The sequence below is a fragment of the Zingiber officinale genome, chromosome 6A (assembly GCF_018446385.1).
Source record: "Zingiber officinale cultivar Zhangliang chromosome 6A, Zo_v1.1, whole genome shotgun sequence".
Taxonomy (NCBI): Eukaryota; Viridiplantae; Streptophyta; class Magnoliopsida; order Zingiberales; family Zingiberaceae; genus Zingiber; species Zingiber officinale.
The window spans coordinates 128,160,924-128,186,505 of NC_055997.1; the positions used below are offsets into that span (position 1 = coordinate 128,160,924).

The 25,582-nt window shown below is 37.4% G+C and overlaps 3 protein-coding genes and 1 pseudogene across 5 annotated transcripts; 2 read left to right on the forward strand and 2 right to left on the reverse strand.

Moving 5' to 3' along the window:
* Positions 1-21: 21 nt before the first annotated feature.
* On the forward strand, positions 22-3,797 carry LOC121998010 (probable prolyl 4-hydroxylase 3). Of its 3 annotated transcripts, none has more exons than XM_042552726.1 (8): positions 22-310; positions 435-519; positions 1,373-1,470; positions 1,548-1,645; positions 2,258-2,387; positions 2,483-2,661; positions 2,778-2,867; positions 2,955-3,797. In XM_042552726.1, exons 1-7 carry the CDS (start codon positions 123-125, stop codon positions 2,849-2,851), a joined length of 852 nt encoding a protein of 283 aa, XP_042408660.1. In that variant the 5' UTR covers positions 22-122; the 3' UTR covers positions 2,852-2,867; positions 2,955-3,797. The 3 variants fall into 3 exon arrangements, with proteins under 3 accessions (XP_042408660.1, XP_042408659.1, XP_042408658.1); XM_042552724.1 differs by having other exon boundaries at positions 23-310; positions 3,513-3,797; XM_042552725.1 differs by having other exon boundaries at positions 2,778-3,797.
* Positions 3,798-4,299: 502 nt separating this feature from the next.
* LOC121998013 (expansin-B16-like) lies at positions 4,300-6,470 on the reverse strand. Its single transcript, XM_042552729.1, has 4 exons — positions 6,271-6,470; positions 5,529-5,835; positions 5,280-5,409; positions 4,300-4,705 (listed from the first exon to the last, which is right to left on the reverse strand). Exons 1-4 carry the CDS (start codon positions 6,416-6,418, stop codon positions 4,514-4,516), a joined length of 777 nt encoding a protein of 258 aa, XP_042408663.1. The 5' UTR covers positions 6,419-6,470; the 3' UTR covers positions 4,300-4,513.
* A 10,628-nt stretch (positions 6,471-17,098) lies between these two features.
* LOC121997990 (DEAD-box ATP-dependent RNA helicase 32-like) lies at positions 17,099-21,793 on the reverse strand. The gene is made up of 8 exons (XM_042552698.1): positions 21,322-21,793; positions 20,746-21,021; positions 20,342-20,665; positions 19,147-19,335; positions 18,916-19,077; positions 18,055-18,449; positions 17,799-17,956; positions 17,099-17,660 (listed from the first exon to the last, which is right to left on the reverse strand). Exons 1-8 carry the CDS (start codon positions 21,691-21,693, stop codon positions 17,320-17,322), a joined length of 2,217 nt encoding a protein of 738 aa, XP_042408632.1. The 5' UTR covers positions 21,694-21,793; the 3' UTR covers positions 17,099-17,319.
* Positions 21,794-22,094: 301 nt separating this feature from the next.
* LOC121998019 lies at positions 22,095-23,905 on the forward strand (annotated as a pseudogene).
* Positions 23,906-25,582: the final 1,677 nt, after the last annotated feature.

The window sequence follows — 25,582 nt, forward strand, 5'->3', positions numbered from 1 at the left end:
TGTGGATTTAGTATTTTTGATTTAATATTTTTGCGGAAAGCCAATGAGAGAATTGATCGACTTTTCCTCGTTCTCTCTCTGGCTCTGCGATTTCTCACAGGCCGCAGCTGCGCACGGCGACAATGGCGAGGCCTCCGCGGCACTCACGGCTGCTCCCCGGACGGAGATCCTCCCCCTTCACTCTCATTCTGGTGGCGCTACTCACTGTCTCGGTGGTCCTCCTCATGCTCCTCGCTCTGGGGATCTTCTCCCTCCCTGTTGAATCCGACGGTCCCGCCAAGCACGGTCCTCGAAGATCCATCCGGGAGGCGTGCGTTGAGCTCTTGTTTCATGGTGGTGTTACTAGAGGCAGATCGATCGGATCTGTAGGCTTTCGCCTTGGATCCGGTGGGTCCCCGCTTCGACGCTAGTGATTGTGTTTCTGGGTTTTGCAGGAAGAATGAGCCGGAGCACGGAGAGGATCAGTGGACGGAGGTGATCTCGTGGGAACCCAGGGCATTTGTGTATCACAATTTTATGGTTGATTCCCATTCTCTTCTTTTATAAGTTTATGTTGCTTCCTCCCTTTCAAGTTGGCTTATTCTTCTTGATTCTCTAGTTTACTCTGTGGGATGTATCTGCCTCATTTATGGATCTGAATAATGGTGAAATTGCCTCCAATAATCGCCTCTCTTCTGAAAAATTGGCTAATTTTTTCGACAATTGAGTCACAGTGCACTCGCCTGTGAATCCTTGTGAAGAAATAGGCTGTTTAACGAAAGACAACTATGGGAAGTAGGATAGTCCTCTGAAGAGAGTGTCTAATGTTTTGAAAGATGAGATCTTGGTTGTTTTTTTTCTTAGTTTCAATGTTTGTAAGTCGGGTGATTTCAAGGTTTGCTGGAGTGCTTCAGGCCTTTTCTTTTTTAAGTCCTTCAATCATCTAGTTTACATTACTTTGAAGTCCTAAGTTCTACATTTCCATCTCATGCCCAATCTATTTCTTTATCCTTTCTATTTTGATTTTTTTCTTTGTGGCGATATCCATATCTAAAATGGCAACATCAACCCCTCATCATTTTACATTATTGTGCCTACTTTTCTACCAGTTTGGCATGAGTAGAGCATAATAAAGTTGCTGTGTACACTTATTGCTCCATCCGCCATGAAGATATGATAACATGGGTTCAAGAGACAAATCTTAGCTTCCTTTTTTTTGATGAAAAAATATTAACTTCCTTAATTGTTATCATCCTGTTGTTTGTTCCTATGACCTTTATTTTCTCTCAAGTGTTGCCTAGTCACCTATGCATGTTATATCGTCTGCATGGTTTTTAATGTTATTCATGTCTTTTATAAGTGACAATAGCTGTTTTATATGTGTGCTAATCAGTCCCAGAAAGAGTGTGAGTACCTCATTGAATTAGCAAAGCCTCACATGCAGAAGTCAACAGTTGTAGATAGTGTGACAGGTCGGAGTAAAGACAGCAGGTTTATATTTCATTTCCCTGTCTCTTTTATCATCTGGCTGCTAGTTAATCATCTTAAAGTGTAACAATGTCTTCCAGGGTGCGGACAAGTGCTGGCATGTTTCTTAGAAGAGGACAAGACAAAATCATCCGAACAATTGAGAAAAGAATAGCAAACTTTTCCTTCATACCGATGGGTGTGTATTTAGTATGTTATATGAACTGAAGAATTATGCCTGTTGGTTTATAGTATTTCAGGATGTGTTAGATTCTGGTTTATACAAAATTATTTTTCTGTGTTGCTATCTGCAAACGCTGACATATATCAGACCTTTGCTCCTCTTAATTTGTCAATATTATGTGAATTATAACTAGACTTAAAAAATAACTAGTTATCATGACTATTTATTGCAATTTGGTATCTTCTTACACCTTGACTCTGCTTTCATCTGTGTATTTACTGGTTACATAGTATATCTGAATTCACACTTTTTCCTGAACATACTCACAACTTTACTCTCTTAGCTTGATTTTAATTTTTTTTTAAAATGTATTTCAATTTTTGGGTCATTCATTCAATTTTCTTCTAGTAAATTTCTTGAAGAATGCTGGGTTTCCATCAGTTTCAATTTGCTGAACTTTGCACCCTCTATGTTGGTTATATGAATATCTTACTAATAAAGTCAGTCATCATGCCACTATTCTCCCATCAAAGATGAATTACACATCTATTCTAGTGCCAGTTTTTCGTCAGTCTATTCTGTAGATGTTTTTACACAGCTAAGATTTGGTTTTGTTCCTTAATTCAGAGCATGGAGAGGGTCTTCAGGTTCTTCATTACGAAGTTGGTCAGAAATATGAACCTCACTTTGATTACTTCATGGATGACTTCAACACTAAGAATGGCGGTCAGCGAATAGCTACACTTCTCATGTACCTGTAAGAATCAGCCTATATTGCTTTAGGAGGCTGGTCATTTTTTTTCAAAGAGTAACATCTTTTGTGACCTTAATGTTGCAATTTTTCTTGATCAGTTCTGACGTAGAGGAAGGTGGTGAAACTGTGTTTCCTTCTGCAAAATTCAACAGAAGTTCTTCACCGGAGTTATCGGAATGTGCAAAGAAAGGCCTTTCTGTTAAACCAAAGATGGGCAATGCTTTACTCTTCTGGAGTATGAAGCCGGATGCCTCCCTGGATCCATCTAGTTTACATGGTATATTTTCTATTTTTTTTTTTTTGTGATACGCATACAGCCACTAAAATAATTATTTTCATTGTATCTGTTTGCACAAAAATCAACATCTTACCTACTGACTGAACTCATTGCAGGTGGATGCGCTGTTATTAAAGGAAATAAATGGTCTGCTACGAAATGGATGCGTGTTCATGAATATAGAACGTAGTTACTTTGCTGAGAAGGTACTTTAATTCCTTATCCTCCTTGGCTTGAGAAATGCTACTGTGGCCTTCTGAAAGCAACATAATCATCATCTTTTATTCTATTAGGAAGATAAAAAGGCTGAGCAGAAATGCAGTTTTTTGACTTAACGCTGGCATAACTGTGACAGTTAATTACAGTTTGGCCAATTAGATGGATGGATAAAATCAAGCAAGCTACATACTGCATATGCCTTATGCTGCCATTATTTTGAGGTCCTTGTGACATTTTGGCCACAGTTAATCACAATTCCACCAATTAGATGGACGCATAAATGATCAACTGAATATTTACGATAGAGACCTATCTATATATAAACTCTGTTCTCTAATCTGTATTCTTGTGAATGTTATGCTAGGTAACCTAATTAATATGGTAGAATCAGAACTTCATGCTGTAAAGTTGCTCGTTCTTCCAACTGCTGAACATATCTATATAACCTAGATGATGAATGTAGCGTTTAATTTTAAATTAGAAGAGACGCCTTTTATTGATAATAAAAAATTACGAGGTTGCATCTCTTCTTGAAAGATAAACGAAAGTTATGAGGAAACCACTTGCTCATTTTTATCAAAAAAGCTTGCAGTTACTCTGCTGATTTTTAACTTTGCTTACCTTTGTTGTAGAAAAATTTGCTTTCCAATCTTTTACTGAATGATGCCAAGCAGTTTCTACTTCATACTTCATGTTTAGCATCGAGAGAGATCAATTTAGCATCGAATAGAGATCGGCACGTATGTTGACAGTTGGAGTTCATGGAAACATAATTCAGTTCTTTTCTCCATTTCTCCCTCATTTTTGTAAGTCATGTCAAACTACACATTCAATACCGTGTAGATGCTATGAGTCGAACTTGATACTGTTCAGTTTTCCAACAATATTTTGACAATATGATCTGCCGCTTCAAGCTTCTTAGTTGGATTGGTTGGGCTTGAGATTGCTCAAATCCATAAAACTTGTCAACAATAGAATTGGTTGATTTGATTATTTCTTTAATAAATTTTTATCATAATTCGTTGCATTGGTGATAAGTTATTGTTTGCACAATAACCTAGCTTGGTCTGGTGGTGTTTAAACCCAATTTGATGGTCAGTGCATACATTTTCAAATTATATTCGGCTACCCTTTACTTTTTGACACTGAGAATTCAAATGAAACACCGACTCCATTTTATAAATTTTATTTATCATATTTCGTGAGCCGAAACCACCACAAAAGTCCAGTCCCCATATCACCATGGGAAACAAGACTACCTCCCTCCCTTGAAAAGAGACCATGTGCTTGTGAAGAAAACATAAACTGCATGAGGCAGTCCCCTACTTTCCTCACATCTGCTGCAATGTGTGAGGAAAGTAGGCAAGAATCTAACAGCATGCACGTGATCCCAATTTGCTTAGCCAATGGAGTCGCAGCTGCAATCTAAATAGTCAACCAGTTTAACTGTTGCCAGAATTTATTACACTTAGCATTCATTCTTGGACCCCATCCATTTCTTCATGCTGGGATCCTACAATTATAATGTGCACACAAAGGTAAATAAGGCGCTCACTCTTCCCTTTGGAGAGGGCTACAACATTTACACGCTCAGAACTTGCTCCAACAACTCATTACAGTAAAGAAACATCCATCAAAAGTTGAGACCAGAAGTGTAGGTGGCCTTGGGAGACCAGTTCCTTGGGATCACATCTCTTGCTAAGAGGGTGTTTTGAGAGGCCAGTGTGGTGAGCTTTACCGAGAAGGGGCCCTGCAGAGGCCCCCCAGTGATGCACCAAGTTGCTCCCCACACGTGCTGCATCTCTTGCCACTCCACAGAATTTGCCTGCGAGATTTGCTAGTTGTTGAAATCCATATTACAAACTGAGTTCTTTACTAAAAGTTTAACCTTTTGAATTAAATGACCAATCAATCAATACACTGATATGCCATATTCTTCGCATATATCAGGAGTTTCCTGCGAGATTTTAGGCATGATGAAGGGTTTAGGCATTTCAGTTTGGTCTTTGACAAAGACTTTGAAGTATCTACTTTAAGAACCCAAAAAGGGACTAATCTTCCATAAAGAGTTCTAGGATTAGGTAGCTAGTAAACAAGAGAACTTTAATTAATGTTAGGTAGCAACAAGAGCACACGTGACTAAAATCCATGAGTAAAATACCAAATGTTTGTTAAAGAAACATGAAGAGCTCTGATGTGGACAGAATAGGAAATGATTCTTTAATGAACAGTCATTGATGGATCGCTAAGAACAAAGATAGGTTTTTAAGGCAAATCAAAGCTGACAGTATCTATTCTATATTCATATGGAAGAAAAGAAGCCGAGTTGCACAAAAAAAGAAACAGTAGGCAATGTGCAGCATTGAGAAGCGAGATTTATTTGAGAAGGGAAAGTTTACTTGTTTGATTTGCATGGATCCAATATCTCCATCAGCATCCTCAAACTCCACAAGAAGAGATAGCCAATAGTTTGTGGAACCTTCATTTACATGGAAGGTAATGTTCTTCCCAGGATACTTGCATGGGGTCCTGTAAAAATCAACTCTTCCCAGTTAAATATTTGTTCTAATTGAGAATCAAACCAAAGGATTGTCTACTTTTCATAGCATAGAAGAGGATGTAATTTGTGAAATGTGCATAATGATTACCTTCGGAAGATGACAGAGATCTCGCCGCGGTTGCGAAGCTGGGCGGCCTCGCCGGAGACGGCCATGCGGCCGAAGGCGGCGCCGCTGAGGTCGAAGTGGATGTGACCGGAGGCGCAGTAACCGCCGGGACACTCGTCAGTGACGATGACGGTGACGGGGCGGAGGGAGCAGATGGCGGCGTCGAGGCAGCGTACCTTGTAACAGGCGCCGCACCCCTCGCCGCCCTTGAAAAGCACCGGGCTCACCGCTCCCACCCGCGCTCGCAGCGGCCGCACGTCGACCAGCGTCCCGTACCCACACGCCCCGCCTGCCATTAATTTACAACCCTAATTTTAATACTTTTAATCATTGTAACTAACGTTTGCGCATACGAGGAAATTTCAATTTGCCCATTTAAAGTTTTTTTAATAAACTTGAATTCATCTCCCTCTTACAGGAATATTAAACTACTAGAGATGAAATGCAAATTTTACAAAATTGTCGGGCGGCAAACTGAGATTTTCCACTCCCGCACTCTTCCCTGTTCCAGGAACATGGCAACGGCCACAACTCTACAGAGCTCGTATATAACGGCCCACTCTAGCCGTCCGATCTCAATCCGACGGGCATCAGAGGGAATCGCCCCCGCCGGCTGAGCTCGGTGGCGAGCTAGCTATCCGGCGAGCTATCAGAGGGAAAGCACAACTCTTTCTGCAATTTATGTAACGCTAGCTGGCAGATGGAATCGAGGGGAGGGGCTCACCGTCACTACCGTCGCCGTCCGGACTGCCGTACCAAGTCGCGGTTGCAGGGTGCCAATGAGGGTCGAACGCAGCGCCGCCGCCGAGACGGCGGAGCAAACCCAACCACGAGAGCACGAGGAAGGAGTAGAAGAAGGAAGAAGAAGCCATCAATTGTTAACGTATTTTCTCCTTCCGCTCGCTGCTTCTCTCTCTCTCTCTCTCTCTCTCTCTCTTGCTCGTTAATTGTTATATAGACCAAATAAAGGGGCAAATTTGGAACTAAATTTTTCTCGTTAAATTAATCGTATTATTATCCCCTTTGCTTACTCTTCTGATACGAAATTACCGGCTTGCCCTTTTATTTTAAATTCGCTAACTGTAAGGAAAATCCTGTAAAAACATTATAAAAAAGGAAAATCGATCACTGAGGCCATTTCGGTCATTTAAATACGCCACAAGAAAGGACACCGAACACCAACGTTACTCGTTTTAATAAACGACCCACGAGAATGCCCTCGGTCCCTCGGCGTAAATGACGAAAGTGACACTGTCACATGGTTAGAGTCACACTGTCGCGAGAGCCGCAACGGAACTAACGTCGGGCTTCCGCGATCCGACGGCATGGCACCGCCGCGGCGAAAATAGACGGCCAAGATGAGACGATCATGGTACCGTTGGAATCGAATCCAGCGGACAAAGGAGCCATCGCCTTCTCGTGATTCGGGCGATTCAATAATGAATAATAACGCTCTTGTTTTGTCTGCGCCATTAATAATGGACCAATGCTTGCAGTCAAAACCATAATTTTATTAAAATTCTTTTTAAAAAATAAAATAATAATAATAATAATTATTGTTGTTGTGGAGTTTGACGCAGATGAAACGGAAAGAAGGAGAGATTGGCAGTCTCTGCATTCAGACTTGCCTCTGCTCTTTTGTACCGTGAAGTCTGTTTGTTCTGTTGAATGATGAATAAATGAGTGATCGCCGTAAAAACTCCCTCCATTTCCACACTGAACTCGAGCAGCATCGAATAAGAGCTTGGAAAGGACAAAATCTGATTGGCAAGATCGAACAGATGGTGGAGATCATTCTGGTCAAAAGAACAGTCATAATATCTATTATATTTCAGGACCTTTTAATTTTCAGAAACTAAGTAAGATGTATCTGACTGCTGATTTAGTTTATAAAAAATGTTTGTTGATTCATTGCATTCTGCTTCCTTAAACTATAGCAACACTGTATTGAGATTCTAGTACTTGTTCAGTTATTTTATACCAACGGCATGTATGAGTTGTTTTATCTTTAGAACGATCAATCTGTGATCTAGGCTCTTGGCTTGTAGCAATGGGCTTGGTTACTTAGACTTAGGTACGAGTCATAGTTATAAAATTCATTGGAAATCTAATTGATTGGCCAAACCGGATGTGCACCTGAACATTAGCTCGACTAGATCCACTAGTTTTATCGCAAAATTATTAATTTTGTTCATGAACAAGTCACTCAAGGTATTATAGGCCATTAAGGCCTATATATAGGGCTCCTATTTAATAGGTCGTACCAAATTATATATAATCAAATATGAATATTAATCTAAAAATATATAAATTTGGATATTAAATATTTTAATTATGATTAAAATAAGTTTTAGTCCCGATTTCTTTTCATTGGTAATTTTAATTTTTTACTAGTTAAAATAAATTTTACCATTGTTTTTAATTTTTTTAGATTTGACCAATAATTTTTAATATTTATACATTAAAGTTAAATATGATCATTTTTATTTTTTTACTCATCAAAATTAGATTTGATTAATAATTTAAATTTTTTTACTATTATGGTAATTTTTTTATTTTTTTATTAAAATTTGATTCATAATTTTTAATTTTTTATTGATAAAAATTTAATATACTAATCCAAATTAAATTTGGTTAATAAATTAAAAATATTTATTGGTTATATGTATTAGTAATTGATATTTTTTATAAATTTTTTTTAAAAGTTAAAAGTATATTTAATATTATACTTTTGTTTCTCTCTAAATTTTATTATGTTTATCTTTTTTTTTTCTCCTCTGTTATCATTTTGCACCCTTATTATTGTGTTATTGCTCCTCCACAAATTATTATGCACTCTTTTTTGTTAATAATTAGCTGTCATTGTTGACTAGCTAAATATGTTTGGTTAAATAAATTTGTTTGATAATTTATCTATGTTAAAATTGATAAAAAAAAATAAATAAATAGCTTGGTTCACGAAGTTTCCGTCAATATAGGATCTTGATTTTTAAGAAAGGGTTTATTGTACGCCGTGATAATATATATTTGTTATTTGAATCTGTTACCTCTAGGTCACATAACAATAATTTTACCATTGTATCAAAATTTTTCTATAAGTACTCCCATGGTAGTTTTGATATGATCAACCAAGTCAAGTTAGATCCTCTTGTGTTTTGATATCCTTGTGTCTAAGTGTGCAGAAACTTAGGAGCACCGAAAGTCGAACGAAAAATACAACTATCGAGAAGGACGACACAGGAAAGAGTCGACGGGCGCGGTGCATCTGAAGGACAAGGTGCTATAGAAGAGTATGCTGGCGGACGAGAATGAGTCACGCGGTGTTTCTAAGGGATGAGAAGCTGAAATGGAAGATTACTCGAGAAGGCTAGAAGATGGATTCGGGTGAGTCCTATTCTGGATGGCCGAAATCACCCAAGCGAGCGAAACCAGAACAAGAATCCAGATCAAAAAGTCAACAGGATATTGACTTGTGGGCGTCCCCGAGGTGCACGGATCAGCTAGGTGCCCCCGAGACGCCTTGCCCCGGGGGGTTGTATTGGCACTGTCCGGGCACCCGGAACCATTCAAGTGCCCAGATCAAAAAGTTTATCGAAACACGCACTGTCACGATCCAATGCGACGTGGATAAAATTCTATCCACGTCCAGGTGCCTGAAAGGGTTCCAAGCACCCCGATCAGGGCTGTAAATACAATCCTGATCCAAAAAACTAAAAACAACACTTGTAAACAATTTCATTTGAGTTTAGTTTTGTAATTGTGAGTTTTGACTGCTGTAAGAGGCTTATCCGCCTAAAGGAGATTTTAATAGACTTTTAACATCTTGGATTAGTAATCATCTGATTACAAACCAAGTAACTCCTTTTGTGCCTCTATCTTTAGGGTACTACTTATTACTTTTTATGCAAGTGTTTATCAAGCTGTAAAGTTCGAGAAAGGTTTTGTTTCTTTTATATTTGTGCAAGGCAATTCATCCCCTCTTACTACCGACAAGGGACCAACAATTGATATCAAAGCTCAGACATTTCAGAAGGACTAACCGTCGACCGAAACACAAAAGATGATCGGACCGAGTATCTATCCATCGAAGTTCGAGAGGGAATTCGCTAATTGGAAAGAAAAAGATGGAGGTATTTTTTAAGGCAGATTTTGATTTATTACTAATTATGAAATTTAGTTTTGTAGCACCATATGGCAAAGAAAAATACCAATGGACAAAAAAGAAGCAAGTCAACTTCATGGCGAACGGCAAAGTAGAGTTTCATCTGCTTAGCATTTTGTCACCTTAAGAAGTCAACCAGATCAGAACCTAGTTAGTCAAGGAGTTCTGAGAGAAATTTTTGGAACTACACGAAGGGATCTAGGAGGTAAAACTAGCTAGACGAGATCTACTCCGGAACGAGATCAGCAAGAATTAAAGGTTAAATCTAGGGGAGGGTAACATTAATTTTTTTTTTTTACATATTATTAAAAATTACAAAATTTATACTTATTACCTTACTGTTATTTATGTTTGATTTACCCTAACTTAACTTGGGTTGCTCAAATAAAAAAAAAAAAGATTGTAAGTACCCCGTGGTAGTTTTGATGTGATCAACCAAGTCAAGTTATGTCCTGTTGTATTTTGATATATTTGTGTCTAAGTGTGCAGAAACTTAGGAGCACAGGAAGTTAAGTGAAAGACACAGCTAGCGAGAAGGACGACACGAGAGAGAGTCGACGGATTCGATGCGTCCGAGGGGCTAGGCACTATGGAAAGTATACTAGTGGATGAGAAGGGGGTGCGCGGTGTTTCTGAGGGATGAGAAGTTGGAGCGGAAGGTGCTCGAGAAGGTCAAAAGATGGGTTCGGGTGAGCCCTATTCCAGATGGCCGAAATTACCCAAACGAGTGGAACCGGAGTAAAAGCCCGAATCGAAAACTCAATAGGATGTTGACTCGTGGTCCAAGCGCCTGGACCAGGTCCAGGCGCCTTGCCCCGGAGGACTGTATCGGCACCGTTTGGGCACCCTAAACCATTACAGGTGCCCGAAATAGAAAGTTTATCAAAACATGCACTATCGCGATACGGTGCAATGTGGATAAAATTCTATCCATGTCCAAGCGTCTGGAATCCTTCCAGGCGCCCCGATCAGCTAAAAACAACACTTGTAAATGATTTCATTTGAGTTTAGTTTTGTAATTATGAATTTTGACTGCTGTAAGAGGTCTCTCCGCTTGAAAGAGACTTTAGTAGACTTTTCAACGTCTTAGATTAGCAATTATCTAATTGTAAATCAAGTAACTCCTTTTGTGCTTCTGTCTTTAGTGTACTACTTATTACTGTCTATGCAAGTGTTTATCAAGCTGTAAAGTTTGAGAAAGGTTTTATTTCTTTTATATTTGTGCTGGACAATTCACCCCTCCTACCAGCCAATAAGGGACCAACATTTTTTCTATCAAAGTTAAAATTGATAGATAATTTTTTTAAATAGTGATTAAAATGTATATTGATAGTATTATAATAATTTAAAATTATTTAATATTTTTAATATTTTATTGACAAAATTTAAATTTATTTATTTAATTAAAAATATTCATTTATACAAATATATTATTTTTTTTAATAAATTATGTTTGAAAATTTAACAGAAAATATTTTTTTTATTTTTAAAGTTTTACAAACAAAGAAATGAGATTTGAGAAAGATAAAATTATATATTGTTAGGTGATGTTTTTAATTGTATAAATAATCTTTTGCACCCTTTTAAATTTTATTAATAAAATTAAATATCTCTAATAATATTTTTAATATTTATTTTAAAAAATATATTAAGGCCTTAAGTTTATTTTCTGCCTAGGGCCTCAAGATTATTGAGACTATCTGTTGAGAAGAAGATGAAATTCCTGCTTGGATATTGTTGATGAGAGTATAATTTCTTAGCTGCCGCAGTGACGTTATTGTCGTAATACAAATGAACCATTCATGATGAAAGCCACGAAACTATCAAGAAATGATTGAAGCACAAGCAATGCACTCACTCCTCACTTCTCTTCTTCTGTACCATTTCAGAAGCATTCTATGCAAGAAACAAAAAACCTTTAGCCTTTTCCATCTACATCATATCATCATCTTATACAGAGTAAGAACTAAGAACAACAAGAAGAAAGAAAAAAAATATACACTTTTTAACTTGTTTCTGATCAGGAATTTTACTCCTTTCACTTGTTATCAGCTCACATGGATATGAATTAGACTCCGTATAATCACTAGAACTCAACTGCATCTTTGAGGGTCTGTAATCTGTATCTGCTGCAACATGGATATGTAGAACAAGATCAATTGTGTAGTGGATTTGGACCCTGAGGCACCATTCTCTTGGAAGCTCCATAAATTGAGCTGAAATCATCAACAGGCTCTGGAGATGGAGAAATCCTTGGAAAATGATTCATGTATGTCTTCACAGTATGCTTGCTGCTCTTCCATCTCCCCACCTCTCTGCTCAAGCTTCTGGCATGGCTGAGGCCTGTAAGCGTCACAGAAACTACAAGTAGTAAGAGAAAGAAAACCAGAGACTTTAGTAACTTCATGGTCGCAGAGGAAGGATGGAGAGGGAAGATTGAACTGAAAGTCAGGTAGTGCAGTGTATTAATAGCGACTACATGTACTTTCTCTAACACTGTATTATGGACGGCATCTTCACTGTTCTCCGTTTGGCATTTCTCGGGTATGGATAGGTGAAAATAGAAGTTATTGGTACAACTAGAAATAAATTGATTGACATATCCTCCCCCCTAATCCTGGATCACTTCTGTGATTAATGTACCAGTCATGTCCAGACTGGCTTACGTCTGGGCCTTAGCTTGTATGACCTAGACATCTTTGAAACATGTAAAGAGGCATCCGATGTGCCACTTGAAGACAGAGCAGAACAGGAAGACTTGACTGGCATTATGCCATGGCCATGCATTCATATGAAGGTGATTTGGGTTATGATTTTGTGTGGTTTGTGCCATCCTTTAGTGTTCAGGGTGCATTGTGCTTAGGGTGATAAATGAATCAAACATTTATGAGCAAGTTTGGTGTCATTTTGGTAAAAGTTTATTTATATTTGTTCAATGCATATAAAGTCAATTAAATAAATAAAATTTGAATAACTCATCAAACTAAATAAATAATTTTGAACACATATGTATTCAGATCGTTAACTCCGCCCATGATGACCGGTCATGACCGGTCCCAAGCCCGGATAAAAGAGGAGGGTTGCGTTAGGTTGCCAGCCAGCATCAAACTATGGCAAATATTTCATGAATGAATCCATTAAACTATTGTGCTAATGCTAGGTTGTTCTCCGAAAGGAACGCGTTGCAGGGTCCGACTGTAACGTCTCGGCAAGGACCGCTACATCTCCAGAACTCGGGTGTAGTGATAAATATGCAAGAGTTCGCGTTACAGGGTCAGGAAGGACCGCTACATCTCCATGAGAACTTGGGTGTAGTGTTAAATAGGCAAGAGTTCTCACACCATAGGTTAGATATGAACAAATATGATAGGAAAACTAATAATCTAATATTTGGAACATGGAACATAGGAACTCTCACTGGTAAATCAATGGAGGTAGTAGATATGATGATTAGGAGAAAAATTAATATTTTGTGTGTACAAGAGACAAAATGGACAGGTGAGAAGGCAAAGATGATAGAGAACTCGGGTTTTAAGTTATGGTACACTGGAAAGAGTAAAACAAGAAATGGAGTGAATATTATTATAGATAGTTTGTTAAAGGATGAAGTTGTAGGAGTAGTTAGAAAAGGGGATAGAATTATAGCCCTTAAGATAATAGTGGCAAAAGAAACTATGAACATAATTAGCATATATGCACCACAAGTAGGATTAGATGAAGCTACCAAATTAAGGTTTTGGGAGGACTTAGATGAAATATTACAAAATATTTCACCAAATGAAAGGATTTTAATAGGAGGTGATCTAAATGGGCATGTCGGAGTGAAAAATGAGGAATATGAGAGAGTACATGGGAGCTATGGGTTTGGAACGAGGAATGAGGAAAGGAAAACTATATTAGATTTTGCGATAGCATATGACCTTATATTAGCTAATACGTTTTTTAAGAAAAGAGAAGAACACTTAGTCACATTCAAAAGTGGGAATAATAAATCGCAAATTGACTTTCTTATGGTTAGAAAGAAAGATAGAAAGATTTGTAAAGATTACAAAGTCATCCCTGGAGAAAGCTTAACTACCCAACATAGGGTAGTAGTGTTGGATATACGCCTTAAACATAGTATCAATAGAAAGAAAATATATACAATTCATAAAATTAAGTGGTGGAAGTTAAAGGATGGGAAGCAACATATATTTAAGGAAAAGATAGAAGTACAAGCATTAGGTGAAATATATGATGACTCTAATACAACATGGGATAAGATGGTATCAAAGTTAAAAATAATAACTAAGAGTGTCCTCAGTGAGTCAAAGGGGCATGCACCGCTAAGTAAAGAATCTTGGTGGTGGAATGAGAAAGTACAAGAGAAAGTGAAGGAAAAACGAATAGCTTATAAAGAATTATATATTTGTAAGAATGAGGAAAACTTAAAAAAAATATACAATAGCCAAGAAAAAAGCTAAGAAAGTGGTGAGTGAAGAAAAAAATGAAACTTTTGAACGGTTATATCAAAAATTGGATACAAAAGAAGGGGAAAGAGACATTTATAGAATAGCTAAAGTGAGAGAAAGAAAAACAAGAGATCTTAGTCAAATAAAATGTATTAAAGATGAATGTAATAGGGTATTAGTAAGCGATGGAGAAATAAAAGAGCGGTGGAAAAGGTATTTTCATCAACTTTTTAATGAAGGTTTAGGAGACCAACTTAACTTGGGTAATTTAATTAGGTCAAATGAGCATCGAAATTTTAATTTTTATCGTAGAATTCAAACTTCAGAAGTAAAACAAACTTTAAATGAGATGCACAATGGAAAAGCCGTTGGACCAGATGATATTCCGATAGAGGTGTGGAAGTGCTTAGGGAAACAAGGTATTGAATGGCTTACAAAATTATTTAACATGATATTGAAAACGAAAAAAATGTCTGATCAATGGAGGATAAGTACTCTAGTTCCCTTATATAAGAATAAGGGAGACGTACAAAATTGTGCAAACTATAGAGGTATTAAACTAATGAGTCATACTATGAAACTTTGGGAAAAAATAATAGAAAAAAGATTAAGGAAGGAGACCATAGTGACAGAAAATCAATTTGGGTTTATGCCTGGAAGGTCAACAATAGAAGCTATACATCTTCTTAGACAATTAATTGAAAAATATCGGGAGCAAAAACAAGATCTACACATGGTATTTATTGACTTAGAAAAAGCGTATGATAGAGTCCCAAGAGAAATTATATGGCGAATTTTAGAAAAGAGAGGTATTAGCGTAACATATATTGAACTAATTAAGGATATGTACGAGGATGTAACGACCAGAGTAAAGACTTCAGGCGGAGTAACTGAAGCATTTCCAATAAATATAAGGTTACATCAAGGATCAGCTCTAAGTCCCTATCTTTTTACACTAATTATGGATGAACTCACTGCGCACATTCAAGACACAGTACCGTGGTGCATGTTGTTTGCAGATGATATTATTTTGGTAGATGAGACACGTGAAGGAGTAAATGCTAAGCTAGAATCTTGGAGGGAAACACTAGAAGGGAAAGGTTTTAAGCTTAGTAGATTAAAGACAGAATATATGGAATTTAAGTTTAGCAATATTAGAAGTAATGAAACAATTGTTAAGATAGGAGAGGACGAGTTGTCTGGAACCGAGCGATTTAAATATTTAGGATCATTTTTATAAAATGATGGAGGAATTGAGAGAGATGTCTTACATAGAATACAAGCAGGATGGGTGAAATAGAGGGGAGCGTCGAGTGTTTTATGTGACCGTAAAGTACCTCTTAAACTTAAAGGTAAGTTCTATAAAACCGCAGTTAGACCTGCTATGTTATATGGAGCTGAATGTTGGGCTATGACTCGAGCACACGAGCAGAAGATGAGAGTTGCAGAGATGAGGATGTTAAGGTGGATGTGTGGACATATGAAGATGGACAAAATAAGAAATGAGAGCATTAGAGAGAAAGTCGGAGTTGCATCTATTGAGGGAAAACTCCGAGAGACACGTTTAAGATGGTATGGACATGTACTTAGACGACCAATAAATGCTCCAGTTAGGCGATGTGAAACTATGATAAATATGCACATCAAACGAGGAAGAGGAAGACCAAAAAAGACTTGGTTAGCAACAATAAAACAAGATAAAATTTATTTAAATATAGATGATGATATAATAGGAGATAGAGCTCAATGGCGTAAAAGGATTCATACAGCCGACCCCATCTAGTGGGAAAAGGCTTGGATGTTGTTGTTGGATGTATTCAGATCGTTAATGTTCATAAATAAAAATTGTGAATTGTTTGTGAACAATATTAACAAATAATAGTATCTAACTTAATAACCTCTTTCAATGCCCCATTAGCGTTGCTCCTTGAGATAAGGTGAAGACTTGGCTTCACCTACGACATGAGATGAGTACTTCTTCCAAGCGAATGTTGGAGGTCTTTCTACGGAGATATCGTGGCAATAGCCACTTGACTAGAGTTAGATACTTGGGGTATGTCGAGTACGGTATTTTTGTTATGGCAGGTGCGTAATCACTGCCAATTTGAGAGAGATATTCCTAATGTTGAGAGGATATTTCGTAAAATTCAGACGTACATCTATCACTCCGTCTATCACTTAGTGTGCATATTATATGTAACTTGTCATTAATAGATAAACTATTTAACTTTCTTTTAAAAAAAACTTAATAATCAATCAAATAAGTTTAAAATTAAAAATGTTTGAATAATCAAATAAGCTTGAACTACAAGTTAAATAACATAAGTTAAGTTTGAACCAAACTTAAGTTCATAAAAAAAAAAATCAAACCAAATTCGAACAACCATTTCAGCTCATTTTAAATTTAACTTGGTTCGATTACCTTATCAAACGGGGCTTAACCACTACAAATTTAACTCAACCTGACTCCCTAAGTATGCTAAAAAAGATGAAGCTTTCGCTGTGATTGGTTTGGTACCTAGTTTTGCTAAACAGCTTGCGTTGTGTTATGAGTTGAGAGAGATGGATATCTAATTACTAGAAAATTAAGACTATTAATGTCCCTTAGAAAAAGGTTTAGGATTGCATTCAGTCCAAACAGTTTAAATTTGTCCAAATTTATAGTTGGAGCAAATGGAGCAGGCCTATGCTAGCCAATATACGAGTGGTGGATTGACAGGCTTTTAATCTATCGGTCCCCGTGTTTGGAATCCACCTTCCAGAGCCGTGTCGTATAAAGAAGTGCCTTAATGGATATGTACAGCACAACTATTTCACATTAATGTTGGCATTAATTTGATTTGAGGTTCCAGCTCTCAACATTTAAAACGACACTTCCAAAACCCTTCTTCAATGGGACTAATTTCCTTTTAGATTTCTCCTCTAAAAGACACTGAAAGTAGACATAAATCAACAATAAAACTGTAAAACATGCTGTTTATAGCATTCCTGCACACACGAGCTTGGGCAACAGTGTATACAATGACTTCACCCTGGTGGAACATCATCCCTAAGGTTGATCCTGAAATAAAACTCTACAAACATTTACATTGTCCGCAGGAGAAAAAATTTTATGCACTCGAACCAAAATAAGCTGGTTTGAGTTGCTAAAATGGGCAAGTCAGGAGTGCATGGATCTCAAAAGTTGAAGAGCTAGGGCTTCCTGTGCAGCTAAAGTGGCTGAGTCCTTGTTCAAGCATGCTGACTTTTCTGCCGTTGTCTCATTATCAACAACATTGTCTTCGACATCATCATTAAAGTATATTTTGTTTCTTTTAGGAATTCTTTCTTCATTTTCATCTGATCCAGATTGGTCATCTCCTGTGCCTTCTTCCTCTTTCAGTCTCTTCAGCTTTTGCTTCTCTTTTATTCGTTTTTCACGTAGGCGCTTGTAGTGCAGAAGCTTGTCCTCTTTGTCTCGCATAGCCATCTCTTCTCGTAGCTTATTGTACCGTTCTTTAACTGAAATGTGATTTGAAAAGTTAATAAGAAACATCATACCGTGCCAAGACTAAGGTTACACAATTAATGCCTTTGAGACCACAAAGCAATCCTAGCAAAACAAATATAGAGTTTGTAATAGATTTCAGAGGAACTGACCAGCATCGAGGTGAACAGAGCTGTCAACTGTCTGCGTGTCAGCTAAGGCAGCTAATGGAGGCATAACATTCCCATCATCATCAAATTTAACTCTGGTTCCAGTAGGCCGGTGCAGATTAATCTTCAACTTCTTTTTATTCATCACCCAGGTTCCTAATCTGCAATGAGCCAGATGGAAAATGACCTTAAGAGCAGGAAACTAAATGACAAACTGTCTTCAGTCTGGAAAAACATGGAGGGAAAATTCAACACGTACTCTGTTTTACCGCTTCCCATATCAAAAGAGGATGATTCCTTGGGTATGAGTACTTTGTCTTCTACATCATCTGACCAAGCATTTACTTGTAACTTTCTGTTATCAACTATAGATTTAGCATCGTGTGGACCCTTTTCGCCATGAGTAGCTTCAGTGGGTGCCAAATTTACACCCAATTTGCGTTTCAAGAATCTCATCTTAGGGGTTACTGAGAGACCAAGGGATGCTGCAAAATCTTCTATAGGAAGATTGGTTACATCAAATACCTCTTTATCTTTCTTATGATATATGGACTTCAAATATGTGACCAATGCTCTCTGTGCTAACTGCTGCATAGAAGGATATTTAACCTGTAGAGATGCCAATAATGCAGAAATGGATACTGGTTCTTTTGCCTGAAAAAGTGTTCACCATAAAAGAAAAATATGACTTGGAAGTAGTTATGCTTCACTTCAATTAACGGCAAAAAACAATAAAAGAGAAGAAACCAATAATGGCTCCTTTGCCTAACATAGTATTCACAATAACCAAAATAAAATAAAAGTAGTTAAACTACTTTTAACTAAATCACCATGAAAAGCGGACCCATATTAAACCATATGCCACAGGCACATCAAAGAATTTAGCCACAAACACATGCACAATAATTAGAACATTACCAAAGTGTTCTCATGAGCCTCAACAACAAGATTAACTATGAAAAAATAAAACTAATAGGTAAAGCATGAGACACAAAGGATGAAGAGAGGTGCCAAACGGGTTATCAAAGTTTGTATTTTCTATATCCTAATCAATTATTGACTGGTGCAGTAGTCTAGGAAGCTAGGGCAACTAAGCAGTAAACAGATGATAATTGCTTACCTTCCTCAACTTAATTGGAATTTTAGGTTCAACTGCACGTAGTCTTGTGAGCATCTCCATCTCAGATGGCATTAGAAACAACAACGACTTCCCTGTATTTTTGAAGCGAGCAGTGCGGCCAACTCTATGAATGTAAGTTGCAATATCTTCTGGACAGTCAGCCTGAAAAGGTGGAACAAGTAAACATTAGATCTTTTGCAGCAAAACTAGCTAGTAAAATTGTTTAATCACCTGGACCACCCAGTCCACAGCAGAAAAATCGAGTCCGCGAGAGGCCACATCAGTTGAAAAGAGAACAGATGTTTCCTCACAAAATTGTAAATATGTAAGCATCCTAGCATTTTGCTTCATCCGACCATGCAAACATTTCAAAGGAATTCCCGGTCTAAGTTTCCTGAATGCCTCAAAAACAAACTTAACCTGCATGACGAGTTAAAGTTTGACAACAAAATCAGATATGAAATAAGCAACTCAATAAAGATTAGAAAGAAACAAAGTTTGAAAACCCGCTGATGCATATTTTATATTATTCGATCTAATTGAGATAAATGAAATCAAAATACTAGGATTAAAGAAAGCTTTGATGTAGGTGCTACATTTTCATTGTTGTGTGTGTTTATGGATAACTTAAGGAATTACAATATAACCATGCATGTGTACATCATGGTTGAAGAGTCTAACAAATCTTATTCTAGCCATATCTGTAATGCAAAATTGTCACAATGCTCATATTCATGGGTACAACGAATCATTCATAATGTGAAAATACCTTCCACTGTCATTTGCATGTATACAGTAATTCAAGTAATGAAAAGATTAGTCATAAGAGAAAAAAAAACAAAAGGATAAAATCATATTTCAGAACCTATACAATCATTGCATGTAAACAATAATTCAAGTAACAAAAATAATAGTCGACATCAGAAAACACAAAACAAGATAAAATCAGATTTCAGAATCCACAAACAGTATGTATGCAGGATGAGTTAGAAAAATTGGCCACAAACACTTATTGTAAATTGAAACTATAGTGTAGATCAGCAATTTTTTTGTTTTATGCCAATAGAAATCTTTCAGTATGACATGAGTTATTTCTATGGCAATAGAAGGTTTAGTGTGGGTTCACGTAGTTCTAGCTAACAGTGAGTTGGGCACAATATCTGACAGCCTATTTGAACTATGAAATAGAATGATTAAATCAACCAATTGGAAGACAGTTATATTTGTAAGTCTTCAGTTATTATATATTGCAACTGTTATCCTTTGAATGAGGCTGCAAATTATGATTCTATATATGCACAGCAAGTTTAGCTCTCCACAGTTGAATCACCACGAAATTGTAAACACCGGCATAATACCACCTGCTTGCAACTCGTAAGAAAAACAAGAATCTTCGACTTAAGATTTGTAAACACCGGCATAATACCTGCTTGCAACTCGTAAGAAAAACAAGAATCTTCGACTTAAGATTTGCTTTGATGAAGCTCCACAACATACTCAATTTCTGGTCAAGTGGAACAATAACGGTGAATTGAGTTAGCTGCTCAGGGGTGGCTGTTACTGATTTATCATGCACACTAATGTACTCAGGGTTCTTCAAGCTTAGCCTAGCCAGATCCTTAACTGACTTTGTTTGTGTTGCAGAGAATAGCAGGGTCTGCCTTTGCCTGGGAAGATAAGAGATGATGGCATCCAGCTCTTCCCTAAAACCAGCATCGAGAATCCGATCAGCCTCGTCAAGAACTAAGATCTGTCCCCATAAGAAAAATCAAACTTAGTTTATAGAAACATCACTAAAAATCTCACCAAAATTTTGAATTTATCACTCACTTGGAGCTGTGAACAATCAAAGTTTGGATTCTCTAACATGTGTTGGAGGAGTCGACCCGGCGTGCATATCAAAATATTGAGATTATTGACACGTTCCTTCTCTGCATTAACATCTTTACATCCTCCAATCAGAAGGCCGATAATCAGACTGTGGTGTTTACCTACTATTTTCAACTCATCAAACAATTGTCCAGCTAATTCCTTGGTAGGGGAGATTATAATGCCGCCAATACCATCTTCTGAAACCCATCTTGCTCTATACAATTTCTCTATGACCTGGAAAACAAAAGGTGCTCAGTTTCCTTAGATCGCTGAGAATGGCATGCCAAAAACTATCTAAAATTGATGAACAAAACAGACATTAGAAGACTAATGTGTGAGAATATAGAAATTCTAACTCAAAAATGGTAAATTTTTCTAATGGATATCTGAAAACACGAGTGAGATAAGTTTTCCTATTCATATGTTATACAAGAATAATCCGAACACTTAACGCCATTCAATAGATAATAGTGAACCACAAAAAATATATATATATTTTGGAAGGCAGTTGTCTAACAAGAGTGGCATACGCACCGGAATGATGAAAGCAAGGGTTTTTCCCGACCCTGTCTTGGCAGCGCCGAGGATGTCGCGACCACAAAGGGAGTGGGGCAGCGTGGCACGCTGAATCTCGCTCATCTCCACGTACTTGGGCGCAAGTCCGTCCTTGGACTTCTTAGATATGGGAAGCTGCCGGAAGAACCGGACGCCGGCATAAGGTGAAAAGCCACCGTCTTTGGTGCGACCAGCAGGGGCGTCGGGCGGAGGAGGGGTTGCCGCAAGAGGATTGGTACCGGAATCCGGCTGACAGGCCTCGATCCACGAGTCAAGAAGTTTCATTTCCTGCTCCTCCGAGAACCGCCGCTGCTTGCGGAAAGTATGGCTCTTAGTATTGGGGCGGCGCATGGTGGTTCGCTTTGGGATAAGGATTCCAGCCAAGGTTTCGGCAGCTCGGAAAAAGAAGGGATGCAGTGGCGACGGCGGCGCAAAGGGTTTTTCCACCAACTTAGTCGATGTAGCCTACAACATTTGGGTATTTAACCTTGACGGTATCTCGTGTCAATCCAGGCCAAGGCCCATCATAGAAAAAGTATTTTAAAAAATCAGAAAAGAATTAGAAATATCAAAATATTTTCGAAATAGCTGTTTTGTCGTTAAAAAATATTAATAGATGACTGATTTAAAAAGGTAAACTATATATTTAATTTTAGATATGAGATTGTAACGGCAAAATAATTTTTTACAGGTGCTTTAATATTAATAAATAGTTGGTGCATTTTGAAAGTTGTCTGGTTCTCGTAATTTTCTTTTTTTTTTCAGGGATCGTGAGCACCCTTTCCCTCGTCTTCTCCAGACTACACTCGCCCACGCGGTTTCCTAGACCGCGCGCGAGCGGAGCAGGCCGCTGCGCTTCTTGGAGATCATCCTTCTCGCCAGCAGCCCCTTTTTTGCCTTCGCGTTTGACGGACGGATACCATTTCAGCGAGGTGGAGAAAGTTCCTGGCGTTATATTGCCCTTGGGAAAACCCTTGTTTTTATAGAGATAACATAGGATAGTGGGTGAAAACATTCAGATGGTAGGATGGTAGTTATGGTTAGAAATTAAAACAAAATTTCTTTCGCAGCATGAATTTCCACTGATGTTCACATAAAAAAAAATTATCTCCTTTTTTTCTGTCACATCTTCTCCTTTTTTTTTTTTTTGTTGCAGTGGTCTGATTGCATTTGGGTTGGCAATTGTAGAATGGATGAGGTTGCACAAGCTGTTGCAAAACTGAAGGAGGAGTGGGATCAATCGGTTGTCCAGATTCAAGATCATATCAGGTTGATAGAAAGTTGCGCAACTTCTGGAAAAGGGGCAGAGGAAGCAAATTCACTTCCCTCGGTTAAATGGTGCTGCACAAGATGGACTTTGCAGTGCTTAGGACATTGCAGTTTAAACTTGATTTATTTGTTCAACAGCTTTCAACCGAAGAGGAAACTCAATCTGCGCAGCTTACCTTAGAATTTTGGAAGGAACACTATTAAAGGTATGTTTCTGACTAAATTCTTATCGTGATGCTCTGAAGATAATGTTTCTGTAATTTTATGCGTTCAACTCCCAAGCATTTACTGTATTCACTGAAATTAAATATTGTCTCTTTCTTGACTTGTTTTGTATCCATTTATTTAGTCTGCATAAGAGTTTGAGGGATGCCAACTTGCAAGCCAAAAACAACATTCGAAAAGCAGCTCAAGAAGAGGTGACCATTATTTACTTGAATTTATTGTGATGGTTAAAGTTCTTCTTCAAGTTCCTAAGTAATATACCAAAACACTACCTATTATGTTTTGCAACTCATAAGGTGAATATATATTGCGCTCAAAACTTACTACTTTATTTTGTTCTTTTTAACTTTCTCTTTATTGGGTTTTAGTTGTTTGTTGTCTCTAATATTGAATCTTTACCATGCAGAGAGAGCTTCTTCTAGGAGGTGGAGAAGATTCAACCATTTGTAGACGTAATCTGCAGTATGTTATCCATCTTGCTACATTTATGCTGGAAACAATGATCCTGGGCTGTATACGCTGACTGGTTTTGTGGTCGACCAGTTATATACTGAAGATTACACTGTAGCAGCGGGGAATGGTATCTTGTATGCTTGACACGTTAAGGCTGGTCGGATTTATTTTGTGCATCTTGGCAATGAGTGGAGCTACAAATCCTTGCAGCTTGACCAGCTTTAGGGCTAACCAACCAAATGTCTAGAGTTGTGCTCTGGGAATAGGAAGATAGATCCCCCAAATCTAGCCTAATGTAAGTACGACTGGGGTTATCGCAGACCGGCCTTATGTTAAATGCAATTGGTTTATAATTGATCGGATATATATATTAGATGTCTTAGTACAGGAGTAAAGCACTAATTACCTCGAGTCCGACCGGCCTTTGGGCTGATTGTCTTATTGAAGGCTTTAGCGATGGGTGAGAAGCTAAATCCTACTAAAAGTGATATGTTGGCTATCATCTTCTCTTGATTTTGATCGTCACGTCATCTTAATTTTGATTGTTACGTCACACATGGGTCCGCTTGTAACATCCCGCATCAATGATAAATTGTTATCTCGTAGAATAACTCAAAAAAGGATACTGAAATATACTAGTAAATATTTTGAAGATTTGGATGGCTTATGCTATACCATTTATGTGGCCCGCATTCCTTTATTGTGGCCTTGTGGGATTTGTATCTAAATTTCAGAGGTTTATTGTTTGATAACTGCGCTAGTTTCTTTCTCATCTCAACACGTTTACAGCAGGTTTCATCTATTTATATATTAAGTAATTTATTTTGTTCGCCTAAAAAATTTGAGTTCTAGATTATGATAAATAAAGCCCTTTGAGTTCCATTTAATGAATTTCTTTTAAGCTTAAAAGCTTATAGTGGCCAAATATTCATGGATGTAGAACGAAGGTTGGAATGACATCTGCTGCAGAAAGCATTACAGAGAGCCTCCGCCGGACACGCCAAATTATGGTTCAGGTGAGTGTTAACGCATGATGCATATATATAAGCCACAACTACCTTGTCAACATCATAGTCCTGAAAGACCAATTCCCTAACTTTTTACAGGAAGTAGAAAGAAGTGCAAGTACTTTGGCAACATCTGGCATACTGATCTCTTTTAAATTTTAAAAATATAAGATTGAGCACTAATATTTATACTACATTGACAAGATAAATATCCTCTAATTCCTTTTGTTTGCCAGTTGATTTTACCTATGGTGCTAACTGCTAATATGCTGAATATCACAATATTCAACATCCTACTTTAAATAATTACTCTAAGCCCTTGTTTACTCAGAGTAGAAACTAGAATTTGACAGAGAAACAGAACCAAGGGAGAAAGATGTTCCTCACCTTGTGCTTGCTTAGGCACATAGGAGGTATAATAGAAAAGAAACCTTGATTGAGCAAGATTTGCTAACAGTTCAAATGATCAGTTACTAAAATTTTAAATTTTAGTTCAATTATTTTTTTAGTTGTTATAGACATATATTCGAAGGTAAAGAAAGTTAAGTGCTAGATAAGATGAAAACACGTTTGAGTCAATCTCAACACACTTCAAAGTGTGTGGAGTGTCGATACAACACAATATTGAAGTCATACGGTTTCAACCAAGATTAAAATTCTGGCACAGAACTACACTTTAACGACTTGCTAGGGTCTCTGTAAGTGTCTTTTGGTATAGTAGATGTTTAGGCATAAGGGAACTACCCAAGTTATTGATTGATTTTCCCAAATATGTCACATCTAATTTTCTCCAATCGGGAATTACACATCCCGCCCCTTGTCAGAATTCCACATCTGGACTTCAGCCTGTTAAGAATCGAACATCCCAACTTACCGGATTCACACATCTAATTTTTAACCTATCAGGAATCGAAAATATTAACTGAGATTAGTCAACTCGATATACTCGATAATAAGATTAATTACGATAACACTTAACTTAATTCATTAATTATTTATCAAAATTTAAATTAAATTGTCAGTATAAATTACACACACTGGCCTCTGCTAATGCACACATGTAACTTGCTATCCACAATGCGTCGAGCAAGATGTTCTTGATAGGTATAAAAGATAGGGCAATGATATACTCAAGCAAAAAAAATCAAGGATAGACACATAAAATTATAGCTCGAGCATATCATTTTTCTAAAAAATATTATCAATTATTTGCTCATATGAATATGAAGACCAAACGCCGGTCATTGCTGATGCATGTTCCCATGATAAATCCTGATATTAAATGT

Bases quoted from the DNA above. Each gene is read 5' to 3' on its own strand.
- LOC121998010 (XM_042552725.1), top strand. From the start codon at position 123: ATGGCGAGGCCTCCGCGGCACTCACGGCTGCTCCCCGGACGGAGATCC. The intron at 311-434 runs GTGCGTTGAGCT...TGGGTTTTGCAG, and splicing joins CGAAGATCCATCCGGGAGGC to GAAGAATGAGCCGGAGCACG. The intron at 1,646-2,257 runs GTGTGTATTTAG...TCCTTAATTCAG, and splicing joins CTTTTCCTTCATACCGATGG to AGCATGGAGAGGGTCTTCAG.
- LOC121998013 (XM_042552729.1), bottom strand. From the start codon at position 6,418: ATGGCTTCTTCTTCCTTCTTCTACTCCTTCCTCGTGCTCTCGTGGTTG. The intron at 5,836-6,270 runs GTGAGCCCCTCC...AATTAATGGCAG, and splicing joins GGACGGCGACGGTAGTGACG to GCGGGGCGTGTGGGTACGGG. The intron at 4,706-5,279 runs GTAAACTTTCCC...CAAATCTCGCAG, and splicing joins GATCCATGCAAATCAAACAA to GCAAATTCTGTGGAGTGGCA.
- LOC121997990 (XM_042552698.1), bottom strand. From the start codon at position 21,693: ATGCGCCGCCCCAATACTAAGAGCCATACTTTCCGCAAGCAGCGGCGG. The intron at 18,450-18,915 runs GTAAGCAATTAT...ACACTTTTTCAG, and splicing joins TTCCAATTAAGTTGAGGAAG to GCAAAAGAACCAGTATCCAT. The intron at 17,661-17,798 runs GTCAGTTCCTCT...ATCACATTTCAG, and splicing joins CTCTGTTCACCTCGATGCTG to TTAAAGAACGGTACAATAAG.